The sequence below is a fragment of the Argentina silus genome, assembly GCF_951799395.1.
Source record: "Argentina silus genome assembly, chromosome: 1".
Lineage (NCBI taxonomy): Eukaryota > Metazoa > Chordata > Actinopteri > Argentiniformes > Argentinidae > Argentina > Argentina silus.
The window spans coordinates 38,400,170-38,420,492 of NC_139655.1; the positions used below are offsets into that span (position 1 = coordinate 38,400,170).

General features: G+C 41.5%; 1 protein-coding gene across 1 annotated transcript; it reads right to left on the minus strand.

The window, feature by feature from the left end:
* Positions 1-353: 353 nt before the first annotated feature.
* proca (protein C (inactivator of coagulation factors Va and VIIIa), a) lies at positions 354-18,222 on the minus strand (the record flags this gene model as incomplete). Its single annotated transcript, XM_083692746.1, has 20 exons — positions 354-919; positions 1,119-1,233; positions 1,353-1,474; positions 1,680-1,820; positions 1,987-2,097; positions 3,693-3,717; positions 3,807-3,964; positions 6,947-7,046; positions 7,195-7,251; positions 8,368-8,441; positions 8,855-9,085; positions 10,711-10,787; positions 11,591-12,152; positions 12,352-12,469; positions 12,591-12,712; positions 12,890-13,030; positions 13,199-13,309; positions 14,880-14,904; positions 14,994-15,151; positions 18,153-18,222. 20 exons carry the CDS (start codon positions 18,220-18,222, stop codon positions 354-356), a joined length of 3,084 nt encoding a protein of 1,027 aa, XP_083548872.1.
* Between the last annotated feature and the right edge of the window lie 2,101 nt (positions 18,223-20,323).

A 20,323-nucleotide genomic window follows, 5' to 3' on the forward strand; every position in this document is an offset into this window, starting at 1 on the left:
GTTACTCTTCAAAAAATAAAGTTCAATGTTTATATCATTGGCAATTGAAGATTTTTTCCCTGAGAGTTGTCTTCTGTGAGAAAATATTTCTGTGTCCAGAAGAAGTGTTGGTAAGCAGGTCAGAAATTAATAAAGATTATGAATCTGGATATGTTACCTAATGCCTGCTTCTTCAAAAAGTGTTCAACTGCATCACTTTGTGTGTAAAGATATTCATTAAAGAATAATAAGTCTGCTAAGTAAGATGGACAAAACCAGAGACATTTTAAAGGTTGTCAATTTATTTCACACAGCATGTTACATCTCTGATGGATGGAAATTGGACTGTAGGATGAAAAGGAAAGGGATTCGGCTCACAACTGGGCTTTGTCCCATTCTTCTTGGACGCTCTCAATCCAATCCATGTAGTTGGCCACCTTAGTGTAGATGCCTAGTTTGGTCACGTTGCCGCAGCCCTCGCCCCACGACACCAAACCGATGAGGAACCAGGTGTCCCGGTACAGAGTGACCATTGGTCCCCCGCTGTCGCCCCCGCATGCGTCCTGCGGGCGGCCCAGCACACCGGCACACAGCATGTTCTTTGTCACCTCATGGGTCATCTGGCGGACGCACAGGTCACGCTCCACCAGTGGGACCTCGATAAAGTTGAGGGCGGAGCTCAATCGGCGTGAAGTAAAGTTCTGCTGGCCCCAGCCGGTCACCACGGTGGGGGTGTCTTTGAGGTGGAGCACGCGCTCGGCCAGGCTGTGCCCGGGGAGGCATGCCGGAAGGATGTACTTAGAGAAGGGAGCAGGAGAGGACAGGCGCAGCAGGGCGATGTCATTGTCATTCGGTTCCCTGTTGTAGTGCGGATGTGCGATGGCCTTGGATACTGGCAGTGTCACCTCAGAGCCCTCGTGCTTGTAACGCTGATAGTCACCTACACACATCAATAAAGATCTGATTGTAACGGTCTTAGTCACCTATACACACCAATAAAGAGCTGGTTGTGACATGACAGGAGTGCCTGGACATTTTCTGGTCAGACATCTGGACAGGAAAAACCTCTGGCCCTCAGTAAAACTAACCCAGTCTTGGAGTGGGCATACAATTGTATTCAACACAACTACTGTAATTACCCAGTCTGACGCTGAAGAACAGGTTCGAAGACAGGCAATGGGCCGCAGTCAGCACCCAGTTCTGATTAATTAGGACCCCCCCACACTTAAACATCCCCGCGCTCAGTACTAGAACCTGGGAGGCAGACACACAGTCTTTACACACAAGCTGTAGCAACAGCCAGACAGTAGTGCATTTACAACAGAATGAATATAGTGAGCAGCTCCTTTTTAGAGTTTGTGAGAGAATGGTACCTGCCAGGGGCTCTCTCCCTTCTTGCCCACCTCTCCCGCCACCACCCAGGGTTGTAGACCGTGTAGTATGGGCTTACTGTAGGAGGTTCTCGTTATTAGCAGTTGCCCACAGGAGTTATCATCTAAAGCCGGGAAAGATATGAAGAGATAAATCCATAAACACGCAAGCATTGTAGAGACAGACACATTTGAAGAGACATGCACACACACGTGCACACACATTAACATTCACACACACTTGCACACATTACCACTTAATGATAAACATTCTTATACACTGTCTTACTTTCAAACAAATACCCACAGAGGAAAGCAAGAGGAGTTTACCTATGGGCGTACAGCCTCTAGAGTTCAGGTGGAGATGGTATCCCTTGACACAGCTACAAGTCCTTCTCAGACCATCCTCACTCTCCTTACACTCATGGTCACAACCACCATTGTCAATTGAGCAGTTGGTGGCTGTGATGCCTGGACACAAACATGGTAAGGTCAGGACACAAAGCACACATATACAGTTTTAAACAGATTCAACGTCATTCCAAGCAGTCTCACAAACAAAACACTCCCGGATACAACACACACACACACGCAGGCACACGCACACACACACATACAGATGGTGTCAGGGACTCACGCTGGTTGCAGTGTTTCCCTTCAAACCCTGGATCACAGCGGCAGTCATAGTCTTGAAAGAGGTCCACACAGATCCCATTCACACAGGGACTTGAAATACACTGGTTTCCATCTAAGACACACCACATCCAGATTTAGTGCATATTTCTTTTATAATCTTTCAATTTGGTCCGCACAGATTCATTGATTAATCTAAAAGGTTAATAAACTAATGCTTTAGTTGACAACTCATGTTTTAAAGAAATGTATTGGATTTCTATACATCAGACCAAGGACAAAGATTGTGTTAAGGTATTGGTAGGGTGGACCCAAGTGCGGAGGGATGACTCAGGACGACCGATATAACAAAAATAAAGATTCTCTTTAATGAGAGGATTTGTGCAGGATACAAGGCATATACTTGGATAAAGGGTAAAAATAAAAGTGGAGAAAACCAGTCTCCATAAACTAAGGTACACACTTAACAAGTGGAAAAAACAGCGAACAATGAAATAATAATAACACACCGACAGGTATAAGGCAAAGGGGTAAACAACTAGATCATACGGCCACACACTGGCAGACAGGATACACTTACACTCGGACAGGGAGAATCTCTGACAAAGACACAGGGGAACAAAAGGGCTATATATACCCAACACAGGGCAGGAAAACACAGGTGATCGGAATGAATGGTGATGAGACCGCACTGGCACCGGACCGCCAGAGGAGGGCACCAGAGTCACCAGAACAGCAGCCTCAGGCGCGACAGATTGAAGCTAGAGTAAGTGACATGTAGTCAAGTATACAAGAATGTGACAAGGAGACTCAGTTCAAACATTTAGCACCCTTTTGTCTTAATATATGTAAATGGAATTTGCACCTTTGATTTTGAGGCCATCATTTTATTGTTTATTGTAGTATTTTTTGTCAAGTCGGTAGCAAGTCCTAGGACAGAAACTGGAAAAGCTGTGCAAGGTCAATTATTTTTCTGATCAGATATTCTGGGATATATCTGTGACTTTTTTTAAATCTGTGATTTTGAAGAAGGCAAAGGTCTTTAAGCTGTTGTATTAAGAAATAACAACAGAAATGCAAGTGTACCATACTTGTGTGATGAGTAACCTTGCCTGAGACCCAAAACTTGTTGTACCTCCCAGAGCCAGTATCTTGGCAATAGCTCAGTGGGCTAACACAGTCTTGTGGTGCGCAGACCACCCAGGTTCAAACCCAGTTGGTCACACAAGGTTCAGTTTGAACCCAGTCTCCTAGCAAAACGTGCATGCAGAAACTATTGTACAATGCCACAATAATGTGTGAAACCTGCATGCTTCCAGCACAAACAAAAACATTACCTTAGCAATGCAACTACGTAGTACTTCTGTGGTTGGGCAGGATTAACTTTTAAGGGTATGTTGTCAGGGGAAGGAATTAGCAAACTAAAAGCACTTTTGTAAAAGACTATCTCAAAACTAACTTGAAACCGTGACGTTCGGCTTGCAAGTCTTGGTTTTTACGCCCACCCCCACTTACAACCTACCTCCTAGCAAGGTATTCTTCCTTTTGTAGCTTCCTGCTGGTTGCCATTGTGTCATTGCCTGATACGTGCATTCACACACGTTTAGCTGGTAACTGCTATCATATGCAGGCGCATGTTTCCTATAAGTGACTGGCCAATGCAGTATAGATGGACTGACCTGTCATTTCAGATCCCAAAACCTCACTGACCTGTATACACCGTCCAGAATTCCAACTGTAAGCAAGTTAAAGAGAAAAACTGTAATTGCATCTATTCATTCTTCATGATATAGCATCAAAAATGATATACACAAAACATCTTACTGTGGCCTCCCTGGTTTGGAAGATCTCCCTCGCCTCTTCAAAGTCACACCTCTCTTCATTGCACTCACGCTCCTGAGACGGGGGCTTCAGTTCCTCAAGCCAACTGTTGGCCCTTTTAGAGCGTAGAAGCATGTGGGCCTCAGGACCACGAGAGAACACTACCAAACAGAACCACAACTATTACAGTGGAATGGACAATCAGAGATAAGATATTCAGTGTTCTAGGGGGAGTCTGAGGTCAAGTTTGGTCAAAACTCACAGGGCCGAGAAAAGTCAGTATAGAATGAATAGAGCTTGCACATTCAAATGTTCCATCATGTACCTTTATTCAACAAACAAGTTTCGATCCAACAAGGATCCTGCATTTTGTGACCTGACGAAGATCCTAGTTGGATCGAAACGTTGTTTGTTTAATAAAGGTACGTGGTGGAACATTTGAGTGTGCGGGCTCTATTCATTCCAGGGGGACTCTGAGACACAAATATGTATCCAGTTGACTGTGCCACAGAAAGAGATGACATATTATATTTAAATTTAAATTTAAATACATTCTAGGTACAACACAGGCACAGGCCAACAGTTACTGAACTTTTTTCAAAACTGGTTGTCACGTCTACTCGAGTTGTAATTATAGGCCAATTATCATAAAGATCAGTTCAGCCGTTTTCTTTAAAGCAGAGTGTGTGAAAATGTAGCATTTTTTAAAGCAAAAGTTTTGCGCACAAATAACAAAAAAAAATACATATTTGTTTACAACAAAAAGCCATTAGAACATGTGGTAGTAACATAAAGCAGTGCATTGAAATCTTTAGACTTTTGAATATGCGGCAGTTTTTTATTAAAATTTGTCTTTTGCAACTTCGGCTTCCCATGTTAAGTCAATGGTAAAAATGTCAATGCTAATACATGGGACTGAATGGACTGTACTGCTACCCTTCACCACTGACTCGGAGGGCTTGGATGAATCATTATTGGAAAGTTTGCAACAAAGAAACTGTATACTTATTCTAATAGTATGTTTTCACAGTGCACTTGAAATCACTGAACATGTGAAATTCCCATTTGACATAGAACAATTAACTATGCACATACATAGGCCTATATTTAGTTTATGTCAATCAATGTAAATATCAGACCTTCCTGTTAAAAAAAATGTGTTTTAAGTGACATACAGTGCCCTGCATAAGTGGCACAGTGAAGCATTTTTTCTTCTTTTGTCTCTACACTCCAAAAGTTTGATTTGAAATCTAACAATTACTATGGGGTTGAAGCAGGGATTCTCAGCTTGTATTTGATAGTATTTGTGTACATTTTGGTTTCACCATTCAGAAATTACAACACTTTTTATGCATATTCCCTCTATTTCAGGGTGCCCAAAAGTGATGGGACAATTGGCTTGACGTGTTGGCTTGGTGTTCCTGGTTTGTCAGGTGTGTTCCGTCACATAATTTATACAGTCATAAGAGAGCTCTCAATGTCTAGTATTGATTCTAGGCTTTGCGTTTGCCTATGGAGTCTGCTATTGTTGTCTGTCAGCATGAGGACCAAAGAGACATCAATGAAAGCCAGCGAAGCCATTATGAGGCTGAAATATCTAAAAAAAAAAAATATCAGAAACATAGCCAAAACTCAGAAATCACAAACAGCCTGGTAGACCAAGGAAGACTTCTACAGTGGATTACCGAAGAATGCTCACCATGATTAAGAATAACGCTAAAACAGGAACACTCTCCAGGAGGTCGGCGTGAATGTGTCAGAGACTACCATCCGCAGATTATATAATATATCACCAACCGAAGGTGCAAACCACAAGTTATCCTCAAAAAGGATGGTCTGAAAAGGTCTTGTGGACAGATAATATGAATATTATCATGTACCAGAGTGATTACAAGAGGAAAGTTTGGAGAGAAAAGGATCTGCCCAAGATTTACAGCATACCATCTCATCTGTGAAACATGGTGGAGGGGATGTTATGATTGGGGCATGTATAGCTGCCACTAGAACTGGCTTACTTGTCTTAAATAATGATGCAACTGCTGATAGCAGCAGAATGTATTCTGAAGTGTACAGACACATCTTGTCTGCTCGAGTACAAGCAAATGCCTCCAAATTGATTGGATGGAGCTTCATCATACAGTAAGACAATGGCATAAAACATACTGCAATAGCAACAAGGGAGTTTTTCAGAGTCAAAAAGTGGAATGTTCTTGACTGGCCAAGTCAGTCTTCAAATTTAAATCCAATTGATTTTGGATTGATGATTTTAGGCAAAAATACCTCAAAACAACTGAAGATGGCTGCAGTACAGGCCTGGCAGAGCATCACTAGAGAAGATACCCAGCATCTGGTCGGGTCAGTGGGTTGCAGACTTCAGGCTATTATTGCATGCAAAGGATTGTCAACCAAATACTAAACATAGGTGCTTAATTTGGACATTATATGAATCTGTCCCATTACTTTTGGTGCCCTAAAATAGGTATAAAACGTGTTGTAATTTCTGAATGGTGAAACCAACATGTACAAAAATACCCTTAAATAAAATCGTACAATCTATACTTTAACGTCATAGTAATTGTTTGATTCCAAATCCAAACATTTGGAGTATAGAGCCAAAAGAAGAAAAAATGCCTCACTGTCCCATTACTTACTCAGGGCACTGTATATGATTTTATAGCCGAAAAAGACAGGAAATTCAATTGAGCCCCAGAAATCTATATCCAATACAATGACATGTTTTCCAGCACACACAGCTTTGACTCCTGCTACAGTACAGTTTGTTGGTCTATTAAACAACATACACTCACTCCTGGGCAGGTTGTTTAGGATTCACAGCTGTTTAGGATTCAAACCAATAAACTGTACTGTAGCAGGAGTCAAAGCTGAGTGTGCTGGAAAACCTTGTCAGTGGGGCTCAATTGAATTTCCTGTCTTTTTCCAGCTATGAAGTCACTTAAAACTTATTTTTTTGCATCAAATACTCTTTTCAAATACAGTGTATTGTCTCTTTCCGTCATAACCAACAAAGTGCAATGCATATTGTCAACCACATATCTTATTTATCTTGTGCAATGGCTACTATTGATAGACATGCATAATTGGAACGAAAGATTTTACACAAGATTTTATTTAATAATGATTACCTGATATGCTGAGAGCCGAAGCCGACCACAAAGCGAGAGCCACAGAAACACAGAGGAAGAGCCTGCCCATGACATCTACAGACCCCGCAGCCAACACAAACTGACAAGAGTGAATGCATCATAGTGGTTAAGAAATATGCAGTTTATGATTACCATAACTTGACTGCAGTGAAACACTCTGAACACATCCTTTTATGTTTAAAATCTCAGAGTTAATAAGTGGGCAAGTAAAAACACAGCTGTCATACCACGTTGTGAATCAAACCAACACGCTCTTTAGGCTCTCCTCTTCTTTCAGGGAACAGCTTGAAATAAACAGAGAAATAAGGTATTTGAGTTATACAAATACACAGTATTGGTGTCCTGTTGCAACGATGTGCATCTTTCTTTGTGAAATATTCATTGAAATTGGATTAGCGCCTGTGGATTCCTTACAAACATGGCTCTATCCAAATTATTGGATAGGTGTAGGGACAAGTACATGCTGAGAATCAAAATAGCTTCATAAACCCATAAACTTTCGGGCCATCAAAAAATAAATACAACATTGACTATACTGTACCTGAATATTTTCAGTTAAAAAGGAGCAATGTCAGATCATTTCTTTCACTTACATCTTAAGAAACATGGCTGGGACAGGACTGACGGATGCGCTGTTTAAACTATGTTAATAACTAACTAGAGATGTTTACTGTGAGTCCACAGTCTGTGCCTCTGCTGTCACTTCCAGCATTCCCCCACTACACAGCTCCTATTCTAACCCCCACAAGTTTTTTGAAATGTAATCTGTAAAAAGTACAGTGATACATCCCAGTCAGGGGCATCCGGATGTTGCCCAGGTACAACTTTGTTCCCCCGGCCAGAAGTGGGCCAGCTCTGCCTGCCATTCTTGAGCCTTATCTTTGCCATGCCAAAACCTTGGCCAGCATGTGGATGTGATGATTGGATGATTGAAAGATTGGATAATTCACAACGCAATGCTTTTATTTATAAAGATGTTTGTCACTACTTTCATTTTTATTCACACATTGTGACGTTTGTTTGCAAATTTGAGAGTATTCCCTCACAAATCTTTATCCATACTGACAAATCATTTTGCATTGATTAAAATAATGGTTTACAAATACAGAGAGGTGTTTGTGTGTGGATAGTTAGTTATATTTGTGCTTTGTGTTTTTTGCTTATGGATCATGGTACACATTTGTGAGTTATACTAATATATTTACAGTAATAAAGGCACTAATCTATCTCCATATTCATCTCCTCTTTTTTTATCTTCCCTCAGCAAATATGAATCACAGAGCCATCAGACTTGAACTGAACTGGCATTAGGACCCAGGACGTGCCTGACCATGGACTGTCCTACCCACTAAATATAGCTTGCTATTGGAGCAGAGTCAGGAGAAGGCCATTTAACTGACCTGCAACATATCCCCCTCAACATATAGTCTGAAGGAGAGACAGTCTCGACATTTGATGAAGAGAGTGCGTTCAACTGAGAGAGCAATGTATGTGGTATTAGTGAGTATGTATTATTGTATGGTGGATGTCTGTTGCTGCAACTGGGGTAATGTCCTCATGTTTTGACAGTGTGTTTGTTAATGTACCACTCTTGAGTGCATTTTGAATTATTTCATGTGTGCTGGGATTCGTTTACTGGTGTGAGACATTTTAGGAGACTTTGAGGTCTGATCATTGGTTGCATGTGAATGCAAGTGTTTATTGGAGAATCTGTTTTGTTTGAGAGTCAGTGTTGTAGGGTGTGTGTGTGTGTCTGAGAGAAGAAGGTCAATCTTGGTTTGAGTGTGCTTTTATGAATGTAACACAGTCAGGGAAGATCAATTTTGTGCAAGTCAAGGGGAGCACCGCAGGTCTACATTTCAAGATGCTCCAGTTGTGCAAGGTCACCAACGCCCTGTTCATCAGCAATGCTCGCTCGGCCTGCAATGATGACCTCATCCAGCAGGAAGAGGTGACGCTTTGCATCAACGTGTCTCGCCAGCAGCCATTTCCTGTCTCGCACGTTGGCGTACTGCGTGTTCCCGTCTACGACGACCCCAACGAGAACCTGTACCGCTACTTTGATCGCTGCGCAGATGCCATCGCGGACGAGGCAGCGAGGGGAGGCCACAGTGTGGTCTATTGTAAGAATGGGCGCAGTCGCTCAGCGACCATATGTGTGGCGTACCTCATGAAGCACCGCCGGCTCTCATTGGCTAATGCGTTTCAGGTGGGTGGGGCTTGTGAGGGACGGGTGAAAAGTGGAATGTACTGTTATGTTGTTGTGTTTCTGGTTGTGGAATGTGTTAGGTGATTCAGGTGTGTGTCTCAGGACCTATGAACTGTAACAGACTTTACATTCCTTTTCTCCAGAAAGTGAAAACATCTCGCTCAGTGGTGGAGCCCAACCCAGGCTTCTGGGCCCAACTGGAGAGATATGAGCAGGAGCTGAAAAAGAGGCAGGCGGAGGAGGAGGACCATACTCTAATCTAGCTGATCCTCCACCTGTCCACCCTGTAGCTCTTCACCCTAAGCCTTTAAAGACTCTTGAAACGCTTTATTCATAGAGGTCCAGAGAGGACCAAACGAGATCCCATCTTCCACTCGCCAGTCGACTTGACTTCTCTATCTTTGACAACCTGTCAAATCCCCATTCTAAAGGAGCTCCTTAAGGAGCATTATTGGTTTCTCAGGAGTATCGTTGGTCTTTGACCCATCCATTCACTACTACAAGCATCTTATACCGAGTAGCTGCAATGCCACCTTCTATCTCTAGAGAGAACTATTTCCACAGAAGAGACTGGAAACGCAAATCAATGACCCACCTTTTGGAGATGGACCTTTTTGTGTTGGAATCTCTGCAGTAGATGAAAACTGTTCATATATCTAAGCAATACCATCACACTAGAGGGATACAAAGAGTCTTAAGCCATCAAATGTCTTAAACAGAACTTAGTTGTAAATGTAGAGCAGGTACCATAACCTGTGCTCAGGTAGGCCTCATTTACCCAACTACATAGCAAGGGCTGCATTTAATCCTGTTAACATTTTAAATCATGTTTAAAGGGGCAATCTGGGATTCAAACAACAACATCAAAACAATTACATTGTTTAGCAACAATGGAGGAAAACAAGCTTATATTTTTGGTTCAGATGGGGGATAAATTATACTGTTCAAGAATCAATGGATATATATAATTAAGTAAAAGAATTGATGTACCAATCCCAGATTGCCTCTTTAAGGTTAGATGTATCTAATAGCCAGCTATAGGAAAGTGAGTTATGATGATATCTCTATCTTGTGTCTGTGTATCTCAGGTGCCACTCAATGCTTGTGTGTCTAACAATTTATAATAGACCTAATGCTGTAGACTGGGTTAAAGCCAACAAATATTGTACCATAGTCCGATATTATTGTAAATCTTTAGAACTTATAGCAGCAGTTCAGCCGTTGATAGTTAAGTGTGTTTATCAATAATTGAGCATTATACGATACTGACATCAAAAAAAGATGACACCTTTCACTGTGATATGTAGTATGAAATAGTAGCTACAATAACAAACTTCTGTATTGTTAGGCTCTTCAATCCGTTCAAAGTTCAATGTTAATCACATTGGCAATTGAAGATTCTTTCCTTGTCAATTTTCTTCTGTGGGAAAATATTTCTGTGTCCATCAAGAAGTGTTGGTAAGCAATGCCACCTTCTATCTCTAGAGGGAACTATTTCCACAGAAGAGACTGGAAACGCAAATCAATGACCCACCATTTGGAGATGGACCTTTTTGTGTTGGAATCTCTGCAATAGAATCTCTGTTCATATATCTAAGCCATACTGTAACACTACAGGGATACAAAGAGTCTTAAGCCATCAAATGTCTTAAACATAACTTAGTCGTAAATGTAGAGCAGGTACCATAACCTGTGCTCAGGTAGGCCTCATTTACCCAACTACATAGGAAGGGCTGCATTTAATCTTGTTACCACTTTAAATCATGTTTTAGGGGCAACAAAGCTTCTCCAACCACTGCTGGAGAAATGTAAGTCATCTCAAATGTATAGATGGAGCTATGGATACAAGGACCAACCATCCATAAACTTATAGCAGCGTTTCAGCCATTAATAGTTAAGTGTGCTTTTCAAGAATGGAGCAATATACTATAGTGGCGTAAAAAAATGAAATGTGGCATTTCACTATGATATCTAGTATGAAATAGTAGGTACAATAATAATAATAATAACTGCTGTATTATTAGGTAGTGCTCAAGGGCTCAATGTTACTCTTCAATCCCTTTAAAAAAAATAAAGTTCAATGTTTATCTCATTGGCAATTGAAGATTCTTTCCCTGACAGTTGTCTTCTGTGAGAAAATATTTCTGTGTGTCCAGAAGAAGTGTTGGTAAGCAGGTCAGAAATTAATAAAGATTATGAATCTGGATATGTTACCTAATGCCTGCTTCTTCAAAAAGTGTTCAACTGCATCACTTTGTGTGTAAAGATATTCATTAAAGAATAATAAGTCTGCTAAGTAAGATGGACAAAACCAGTGACATTTTAAAGGTTGTCAATTTATTTCACACAGCATGTTACATCTCTGATGGATGGAAGTGGGACTGGAGGATGAAAAGGAAAGGGATTCGGCTCACAACTGGGCTTTGTCCCATTCTTCCTGTACGCTCTCAATCCAATCCATGTAGTTGGCCACCTTAGTGTAGATGCCTAGTTTGGTCACGTTGCCGCAGCCCTCGCCCCACGACACCAAACCGATGAGGAACCAGGTGTCCCGGTACAGAGTGACCATTGGTCCCCCGCTGTCGCCCTCGCATGCATCCTGCGGGCGGCCCAGCACACCGGCACACAGCACGTTCTTTGTCACCTCATGGGTCATCTGGCGGACGCACAGGTCCCGCTCCACCAGTGGCACCTCGATAAAGTTGAGGGCGGAGCTGAATCGGTGTGCAGTCAAGTTCTGCTTGCCCCAGCCAGTCACCACGGTGGGGGTGTCTTTGAGGTGGAGAACGCGCTCGGCCAGGCTGTGCCCGGGGAGGCATGCCGGCAGGATGTACTCAGAGAAGGGAGCAGGAGAGGACAGGCGCAGCAGGGCGATGTCATTGTCAACCGTTTCACTGTTGTAGTGCGGATGTGCGATGGCCTTGGATACTGGCAGTGTCACCTCAGAGCCCTCGTGCTTGTAACGCTGATAGTCACCTACACACATCAATAAAGATCTGATTGTAACGGTCTTAGTCACCTATACACACCAATAAAGAGCTGGTTGTGACATGACAGGAGTGCCTGGACATTTTCTGGTCAGTCATCTGGACAGGAAAAACCTCTGGCCCTCAGTAAAACTAACCCAGTCTTGGAGTGGGCATAAAATTGTATTCAACACAACTACTGTAATTACCCAGTCTGACGCTGAAGAGCAGGTTCGAAGACAGGCAATGGGCCGCAGTCAGCACCCAGTTCTGATTAATTAGGACCCCCCCACAGTGAAACCTTCCCACCGCGTTCAGTACTAGAGCCTGGGAGGCAGACACACACAGTCTTTACACACAAGCTGTAGCAACAGCCAGACAGTAGTGCATTTACAACAGAATGAATATACTGAGCAGCTCCTTTTTAGAGTTTGTGAGAGAATGGTACCTGCCAGGGGCTCTCTCCCTTCTTGCCCACCTCTCCCGCCACCACCCAGGGTTGTAGACCGTGTAGTATGGGCTTACTGTAGGAGGTTCTCGTTATTAGCAGTTGCCCACAGGAGTTATCATCTAAAGCCGGGAAAGATATGAAGAGATAAATCCATAAACACACAAGCATTGTAGAGACAGACACATTTGAAGAGACATGCACACACACGTGCACACATTACCACTTAATGATAAACATTCTTATACACTGTCTTACGTTCAAACAAATACCCACAAAGGAAAGCAAGAGGAGTTTACCTATGGGCGTACAGCCTCTAGAGTTCAGGTGGAGATGGTATCCCTTGACACAGCTACAAGTCCTTCTCAGACCATCCTCACTCTCCTTACACTCATGGTCACAACCACCATTGTCAATTGAGCAGTTGGTGGCTGTGATGCCTGGACACAATCACGGTAAGGTCAGGACACGAAGCACACATATACAGTTTTAAACAGATTCAACGTCATTCCAAGCAGTCTCACAAACAAAACACTCCCGGATACAACACACACACACACACACGCAGGCACACGCACGCACACACACAGATGGTGTCAGGGACTCACGCTGGTTGCAGTGTTTCCCTTCAAACCCTGGATCACAGCGGCAGTCATAGTCTTGAAGGAGGTCCACACAGGTCCCATTCACACAGGGACTTGAAATACACTGGTTTCCATCTAAGACACACCACATCCAGATTTAATGCATGCGTTTCTTTTATAATCTTTCAATTTGGTCCGCACAGATTCATTGATTAATCTAAAAGGTTAATAAACTAATGCTTTAGTTGACAACTCATGTTTTAAAGAAATGTATTGGATTTCTATACATCAGACCAAGGACAAAGATTGTGTTAAGGTATTGGTAGGGTGGACCCAAGTGCGGAGGGATGACTCAGGACGACCGATATAACAAAAATAAAGATTCTCTTTAATGAGAGGATTTGTGCAGGATACAAGGCATATACTTGGATAAAGGGTAAAAATAAAAGTGGAGAAAACCAGTCTCCATAAACTAAGGTACACACTTAACAAGTGGAAAAAACAGCGAACAATGAAATAATAATAACACACCGACAGGTATAAGGCAAAGGGGTAAACAACTAGATCATACGGCCACACACTGGCAGACAGGATACACTTACACTCGGACAGGGAGAATCTCTGACAAAGACACAGGGGAACAAAAGGGCTATATATACCCAACACAGGGCAGGAAAACACAGGTGATCGGAATGAATGGTGATGAGACCGCACTGGCACCGGACCGCCAGAGGAGGGCACCAGAGTCACCAGAACAGCAGCCTCAGGCGCGACAGATTGAAGCTAGAGTAAGTGACATGTAGTCAAGTATACAAGAATGTGACAAGGAGACTCAGTTCAAACATTTAGCACCCTTTTGTCTTAATATATGTAAATGGTGAAATGTTTAGAAAATCTCTGACCACCTAAATTGCAAGGTGAAAAGTAAGATAATCAGATTAATCTGTAGTATTTTTTGTCAAGTCTGTAGCAAGTCCTAGGACAGAAACTGGAAAGCTGTGCATGGTCAATTATTTTTCTGATCAGATATTCTGGGATAAATCTGTGACTTTTTTTTAAGTCTGTGATTTTGAAGAAGGCAAAGGTCTTTAAGCTGTTGTATTAAGAAATAACAACAGAAATGCAAGTGTACCATACTTGTGTGATGAGTAACCTTACCTGAGACCCAAAACTTGTTGTACCTCCCAGAGCCAGTATCTTGGCAATAGCTTAGTGGGCTAACACAGTCTTGTGGTGCGTAGACCACCCAGGTTCAAACCCGGTTGGTCACACAAGGTTCAGTTTCAACACAGTCTCCTAGCAAAACGTGCATGCAGAAACTATTGTACAAGGCCACAATAATGTGCGTAACTGTGTGAAACCTGCATGCTTCAAGCACAAACAAAAACATTACCTTAGCAATGCAACTACGTAGAACTTCTGTGGTTGGGCAGGATTAACTTTTAAGGGTAAGTTGTCAGGGGAAGGAATTAGCAAACTAAAAGACTGTCTCAAAACTAACTTGAAACCGTGACGTTCGGGTTGCAAGTCTTGGTTTTACGCCTACCCCCATTGCCATTGCCATTGTGTCATTGCCTGATACGTGCATTCACACATGTTTAGCTGGTAACTGCTATCGTATGCAGGCGCATGTTTCCTATAAGTGACTGGCCAATGCAGTATAGATGGACTGACCTGTCATTTCAGATCCCAAAACTTCACTGACCTGTATACACCGTCCAGAATTCCAACTGTAAGCAAGTTAAAGAGAAAAACTGTAATTGCATCTATTCATTCTTCATGAAATAGCATCAAAAATGATATACACAAAACATCTTACTGTGGCCTCCCTGGTTTGGAAGATCTCCCTCGCCTCTTCAAAGTCACACCTCTCTTCATTGCACTCACGCTCCTGAGACGGGGGCTTCAGTTCCTCAAGCCAACTGTTGGCCCTTTTAGAGCGTAGAAGCATGTGGGCCTCAGGACCACGAGAGAACACTACCAAACAGAACCACAACTATTACAGTGGAATGGACAATCAGAGATAAGATATTCAGTGTTCTAGGGGGAGTCTGAGGTCAAGTTTGGTCATAACTCACAGGGCAGAGAAAAGTCAGTATAGAATGAATAGAGCTTGCACATTCAAATGTTCCATCATGTACCTTTATTCAACAAACAAGTTTCGATCCAACAAGGATCCTGCATTTTGTGACCTGACAAGATCCTAGTTGGATCAAAACGTTGTTTGTTTAATAAAGGTACGTGGTGGAACATTTGAGTGTGCGGGCTCTATTCATTCCAGGGGGACTCTGAGACACAAATATGTATCCAGTTGACTGTGCCACAGAAAGACAAGGCATATTATATTTAAATTTAAATTTAAATACATTCTAGGTACAACACTGGCACAGGCCAACAGTTACTGAATATTTCTCAAAACTGTTTGTCACGTCTACTCGAGTTGTGTCAGACTAATTATAGGCCAAATATCATAAAGATCAGTTCAGCCGTTTTCTTTCAAGCAGAATGTGTGAAAATGTAGCATTTTTTAAAGCAAAGGTTTTGCGCACAAATAACAAAAAAAATACATATTTGTTTACAACAAAATGCCATTAGAACATGTGGTAGTAACATAAAGCAGTGCATTGAAATCTTTAGACTTTTGAATATGCGGCAGTTTTTATTAAAATCTGCTTTTTGCGACATCGGCTTCCATTGTTAAGTGAATGGTAAAAATGTCAATGCTAATACATGGGACCGAATGGACTGTACTGCTACCCTTCACAACTGACTCGGAGGGCTGGGATGAATCATTATTGGAAAGTTTGCAACAAAGAAACTGTATACTTATTCTAATAGTATGTTTTCACAGTGCACTTGAAATCACTGAACATGTGAAATTCCCATTTGGCATAGAACAATTAACTATGCACATACATAGGCCTATATTTAGTTTATGTCAATCAATGTAAATATCAGACCTTCCTGTTAAAAAAATGTGTTTTAAGTGACATACAGTGCCCTGCATAAGTGGCACAGTGAAGCATTTTTTCTTCTTTTGTCTCTACACTCCAAAAGTTTGATTTGAAATCTAACAATTACTATGGGCTTGAAGCAGGGATTCTCAGCTTGTATTTGATAGTATTTGTGTACATTTTGGTTTCACCATTCAGAAATTACAACACTTTTTATGCATATTCCCCCTATTTCAGGGTGCCCAAAAGTGATGGGACAATTGGCTTGACGTGTTGGCTTGGTGTTCCTGGTTTGTCAGGTGTGTTCCGTCACATAATTTATACAGTCATAAGAGAGCTCTCAATGTCTAGTATTGATTCTAGGCTTTGCGTTTGCCTATGGAGTCTGCTATTGTTGTCTGTCAGCATGAGGACCAAAGAGACATCAATGAAAGCCAGCGAAGCCATTATGAGGCTGAAATATCTAAAAAAAAAAAATATCAGAAACATAGCCAAAACTCAGAAATCACAAACAGCCTGGTAGACCAAGGAAGACTTCTACAGTGGATTACCGAAGAATGCTCACCATGATTAAGAATAACGCTAAAACAGGAACACTCTCCAGGAGGTCGGCGTGAATGTGTCAGAGACTACCATCCGCAGATTATATAATATATCACCAACCGAAGGTGCAAACCACAAGTTATCCTCAAAAAGGATGGTCTGAAAAGGTTTTGTGGACAGATAATATGAATATTATCATGTACCAGAGTGATTACAAGAGGAAAGTTTGGAGAGAAAAGGATCTGCCCAAGATTTACAGCATACCATCTTATCTGTGAAACATGGTGGAGGGGATGTTATGATTGGGGCATGTATAGCTGCCACTAGAACTGGCTTACTTGTCTTAAATAATGATGCAACTGCTGATGATAGCAGCAGAATGTATTCTGAAGTGTACAGACACATCTTGTCTGCTCGAGTACAAGCAAATGCCTTCAAATTCATTGGATGGAGCTTCATCATACAGTAAGACAATGGCATAAAACATACTGCAATAGCAACAAGGGAGTTTTTCAGAGTCAAAAAGTGGAATGTTCTTGACTGGTCAGTCTTCAAATTTAAATCCAATTGAACATGCATTTCATTTTGGATGATTTTAGGCAAAAATACCTCAAAACAACTGAAGATGGCTGCAGTACAGGCCTGGCAGAGCATCACTAGAGAAGATACCCAGCATCTGGTCGGGTCAGTGGGTTGCAGACTTCAGGCTATTATTGCATGCAAAGGATTGTCAACCAAATACTAAACATGGGTGCTTAATTTGGACATTATATGAATCTGTCCCATTACTTTTGGTGCCCTAAAATAGGTATAAAACGTGTTGTAATTTCTGAATGGTGAAACCAACATGTACAAAAATACCCTTAAATAAAATCGTACAATCTATACTTTAACGTCATAGTAATTGTTTGATTCCAAATCCAAACATTTGGAGTATAGAGCCAAAAGAAGAAAAAATGCCTCACTGTCCCATTACTTACTCAGGGCACTGTATATGATTTTATAGCCGAAAAAGACAGGAAATTCAATTGAGCCCCAGAAATCTATATCCAATACAATGACATGTTTTCCAGCACACACAGCTTTGACTCCTGCTACAGTACAGTTTGTTGGTCTATTAAACAACATACACTCACTCCTGGGCAGGTTGTTTAGGATTCACAGCTGTTTAGGATTCAAACCAATAAACTGTACTGTAGCAGGAGTCAAAGCTGAGTGTGCTGGAAAACCTTGTCAGTGGGGCTCAATTGAATTTCCTGTCTTTTTCCAGCTATGAAGTCACTTAAAACTTATTTTTTTGCATCAAATACTCTTTTCAAATACAGTGTATTGTCTCTTTCCCTCATAACCAACAAAGTGCAATACATATTGTCAACCACATATCTTATTTATCTTGTGCAATGGCTACTATTGATAGACATGCATAATTGGAACGAAAGATTTTACACAAGATTTTATTTAATAATGATAGAATTGATTACCTGATATGCTGAGAGCCGAAGCCGACCACAAAGCGAGAGCCACAGAAACACAGAGGAAGAGCCTGCCCATGACATCTACAGACCCCGCAGCCAACACAAACTGACAAGAGTGAATGCATCATAGTGGTTAAGAAATATGCAGTTTGATTACCATAACTTGACTGCAGTGAAACACTCTGAACACAGTCTTTTATGTTTAAAATCTCAGAGTTAATAAGTGGGCAAGTAAAAACACAGCTGTCATACCACGTTGTGAATCAAACCAACACGCTCTTTAGGCTCTCCTCTTCTTTCAGGGAACAGCTTGAAATAAACAGAGAAATAAGGTATTTGAGTTATACAAATACACAGTATTGGTGTCCTGTTGCAACGATGTGCAGCTTTCTTTGTGAAATATTTATTGAAATTGGATTAGCGCCTGTGGATTCCTTACAAACATGGCTCTATCCAAATTATTGGATAGGTGTAGGGACAAGTACATGCTGAGAATCAAAATAGCTTCATAAACCCATAAACCTTCGGGCCATCAAAAAATAAATACAACATTGACTATACTGTACCTGAATATTTTCAGTTAAAAAGGAGCAATGTCAGATCATTTCTTTCACTTACATCTTGAGAAACATGGTTGGGACAGGACTGACGGATGCGCTGTTTGAACTATGTTAATAACTAACTAGAGATGTTTACTGTGAGTCCACAGTCTGTGCCTCTGCTGTCACTTCCAGCATTCCCCCCCGACACAACTCCTATTCTAACCCCCACAAGGGATCACACAGTGGCACACACACTTATGAAGCATATGTGTATACATGAACATAAATCAAGGTAATATCCACATAATCAAATGAATAATCCACCTGTCATACACACTTTGGTACATAACTTACCATGTCAATTTCAATTCCTCATAGAAGGCCCCATTTTGAACATTATCGTCACCCCCACATTTACGTAGAATCAAACCTTTGAAATGATAAAAAGACATACATATACAGTATAACAGGTGACCCCCCCCCCACACACACACACTGTCTCATGTGAATTACAAAACATGTCACACAAAAAAAGACACACACACACACACACACACACACACACACATTTTATTGAAATGTAATCTGTAAAAAGTACAGATACATCCCAGTCAGGGGCATCCGGATGTTGCCCAGGTACAACTCTGTTAGGGTTAGGGTTAGGGTTAGGGTTAGTTATCTGCTGACTCGGATGTTCAGTGACCATAATACTGTAAGACCTTTCCTACTTTAAATAGGTTAGGAGTTGATATAAAAGTTGTGTCAACTGATACTCCCCTCTTGCCTTACTTTCAAAAACAGTGTCATGGTTTGACTTTGTCCCCCAATGAAACACTTCATAATCTAACTGAATCCATCAATTACTTGTCATTATCATACAACAGGAAAAGAGATGGCCATCCTATAAGAGAGACCTACTGCTTTAAACACATTACTGGGGCTCTTAAAGTTGGAATGCCCCTCCCACACACACACACGCACACACGCACACACGCACACACGCACACACGCACACACACACACACACACACACACACACACACACACACACACACACACACACACACACCTTTGCTACTGTTAAAACCCACAAAGCTGAGAAAGAACAGCCCTCGAATAGAGGCACTTTGAAAACATATTTGTGTCTGAGGGTGTGGAAATGAGGCCAGTTATTAGGGTTAGGCATTCATCTCCCATTATCCTCTTTGTGTTGGAGCCTTGTTTGTCCAGCTTGGGTTTCCATGTATATGCACTATTTAATTTATTACAGAACCGTCCAGAATAAAAGACACAGCTCAGATTCCATTGGGTTCTGAATAGGGAACCAAACTATTTGGAATGGAAGGTGTGGTTATCCCCAGGACACCATAGGTACAGTACTGACTGTCCCACACATAGTGTAGCAGGGTCAGGGGTTTGGCCTGTTTTGTATTCCTGAGTTTCCTGGACCACTGTCCTCTTTTCCATGCCCATGGCTACTATATTATTATTATATATTTTTTATTAACCTTTATTTATCCAGGGAGACACACTGTCTCTTTAGCGGATGTCCCCTGTTCACAATACAAACATGATTACAAAACAACCCCTTAAAAAACACAAAAAACACACACATTAATCAATCAAAACCAGAGC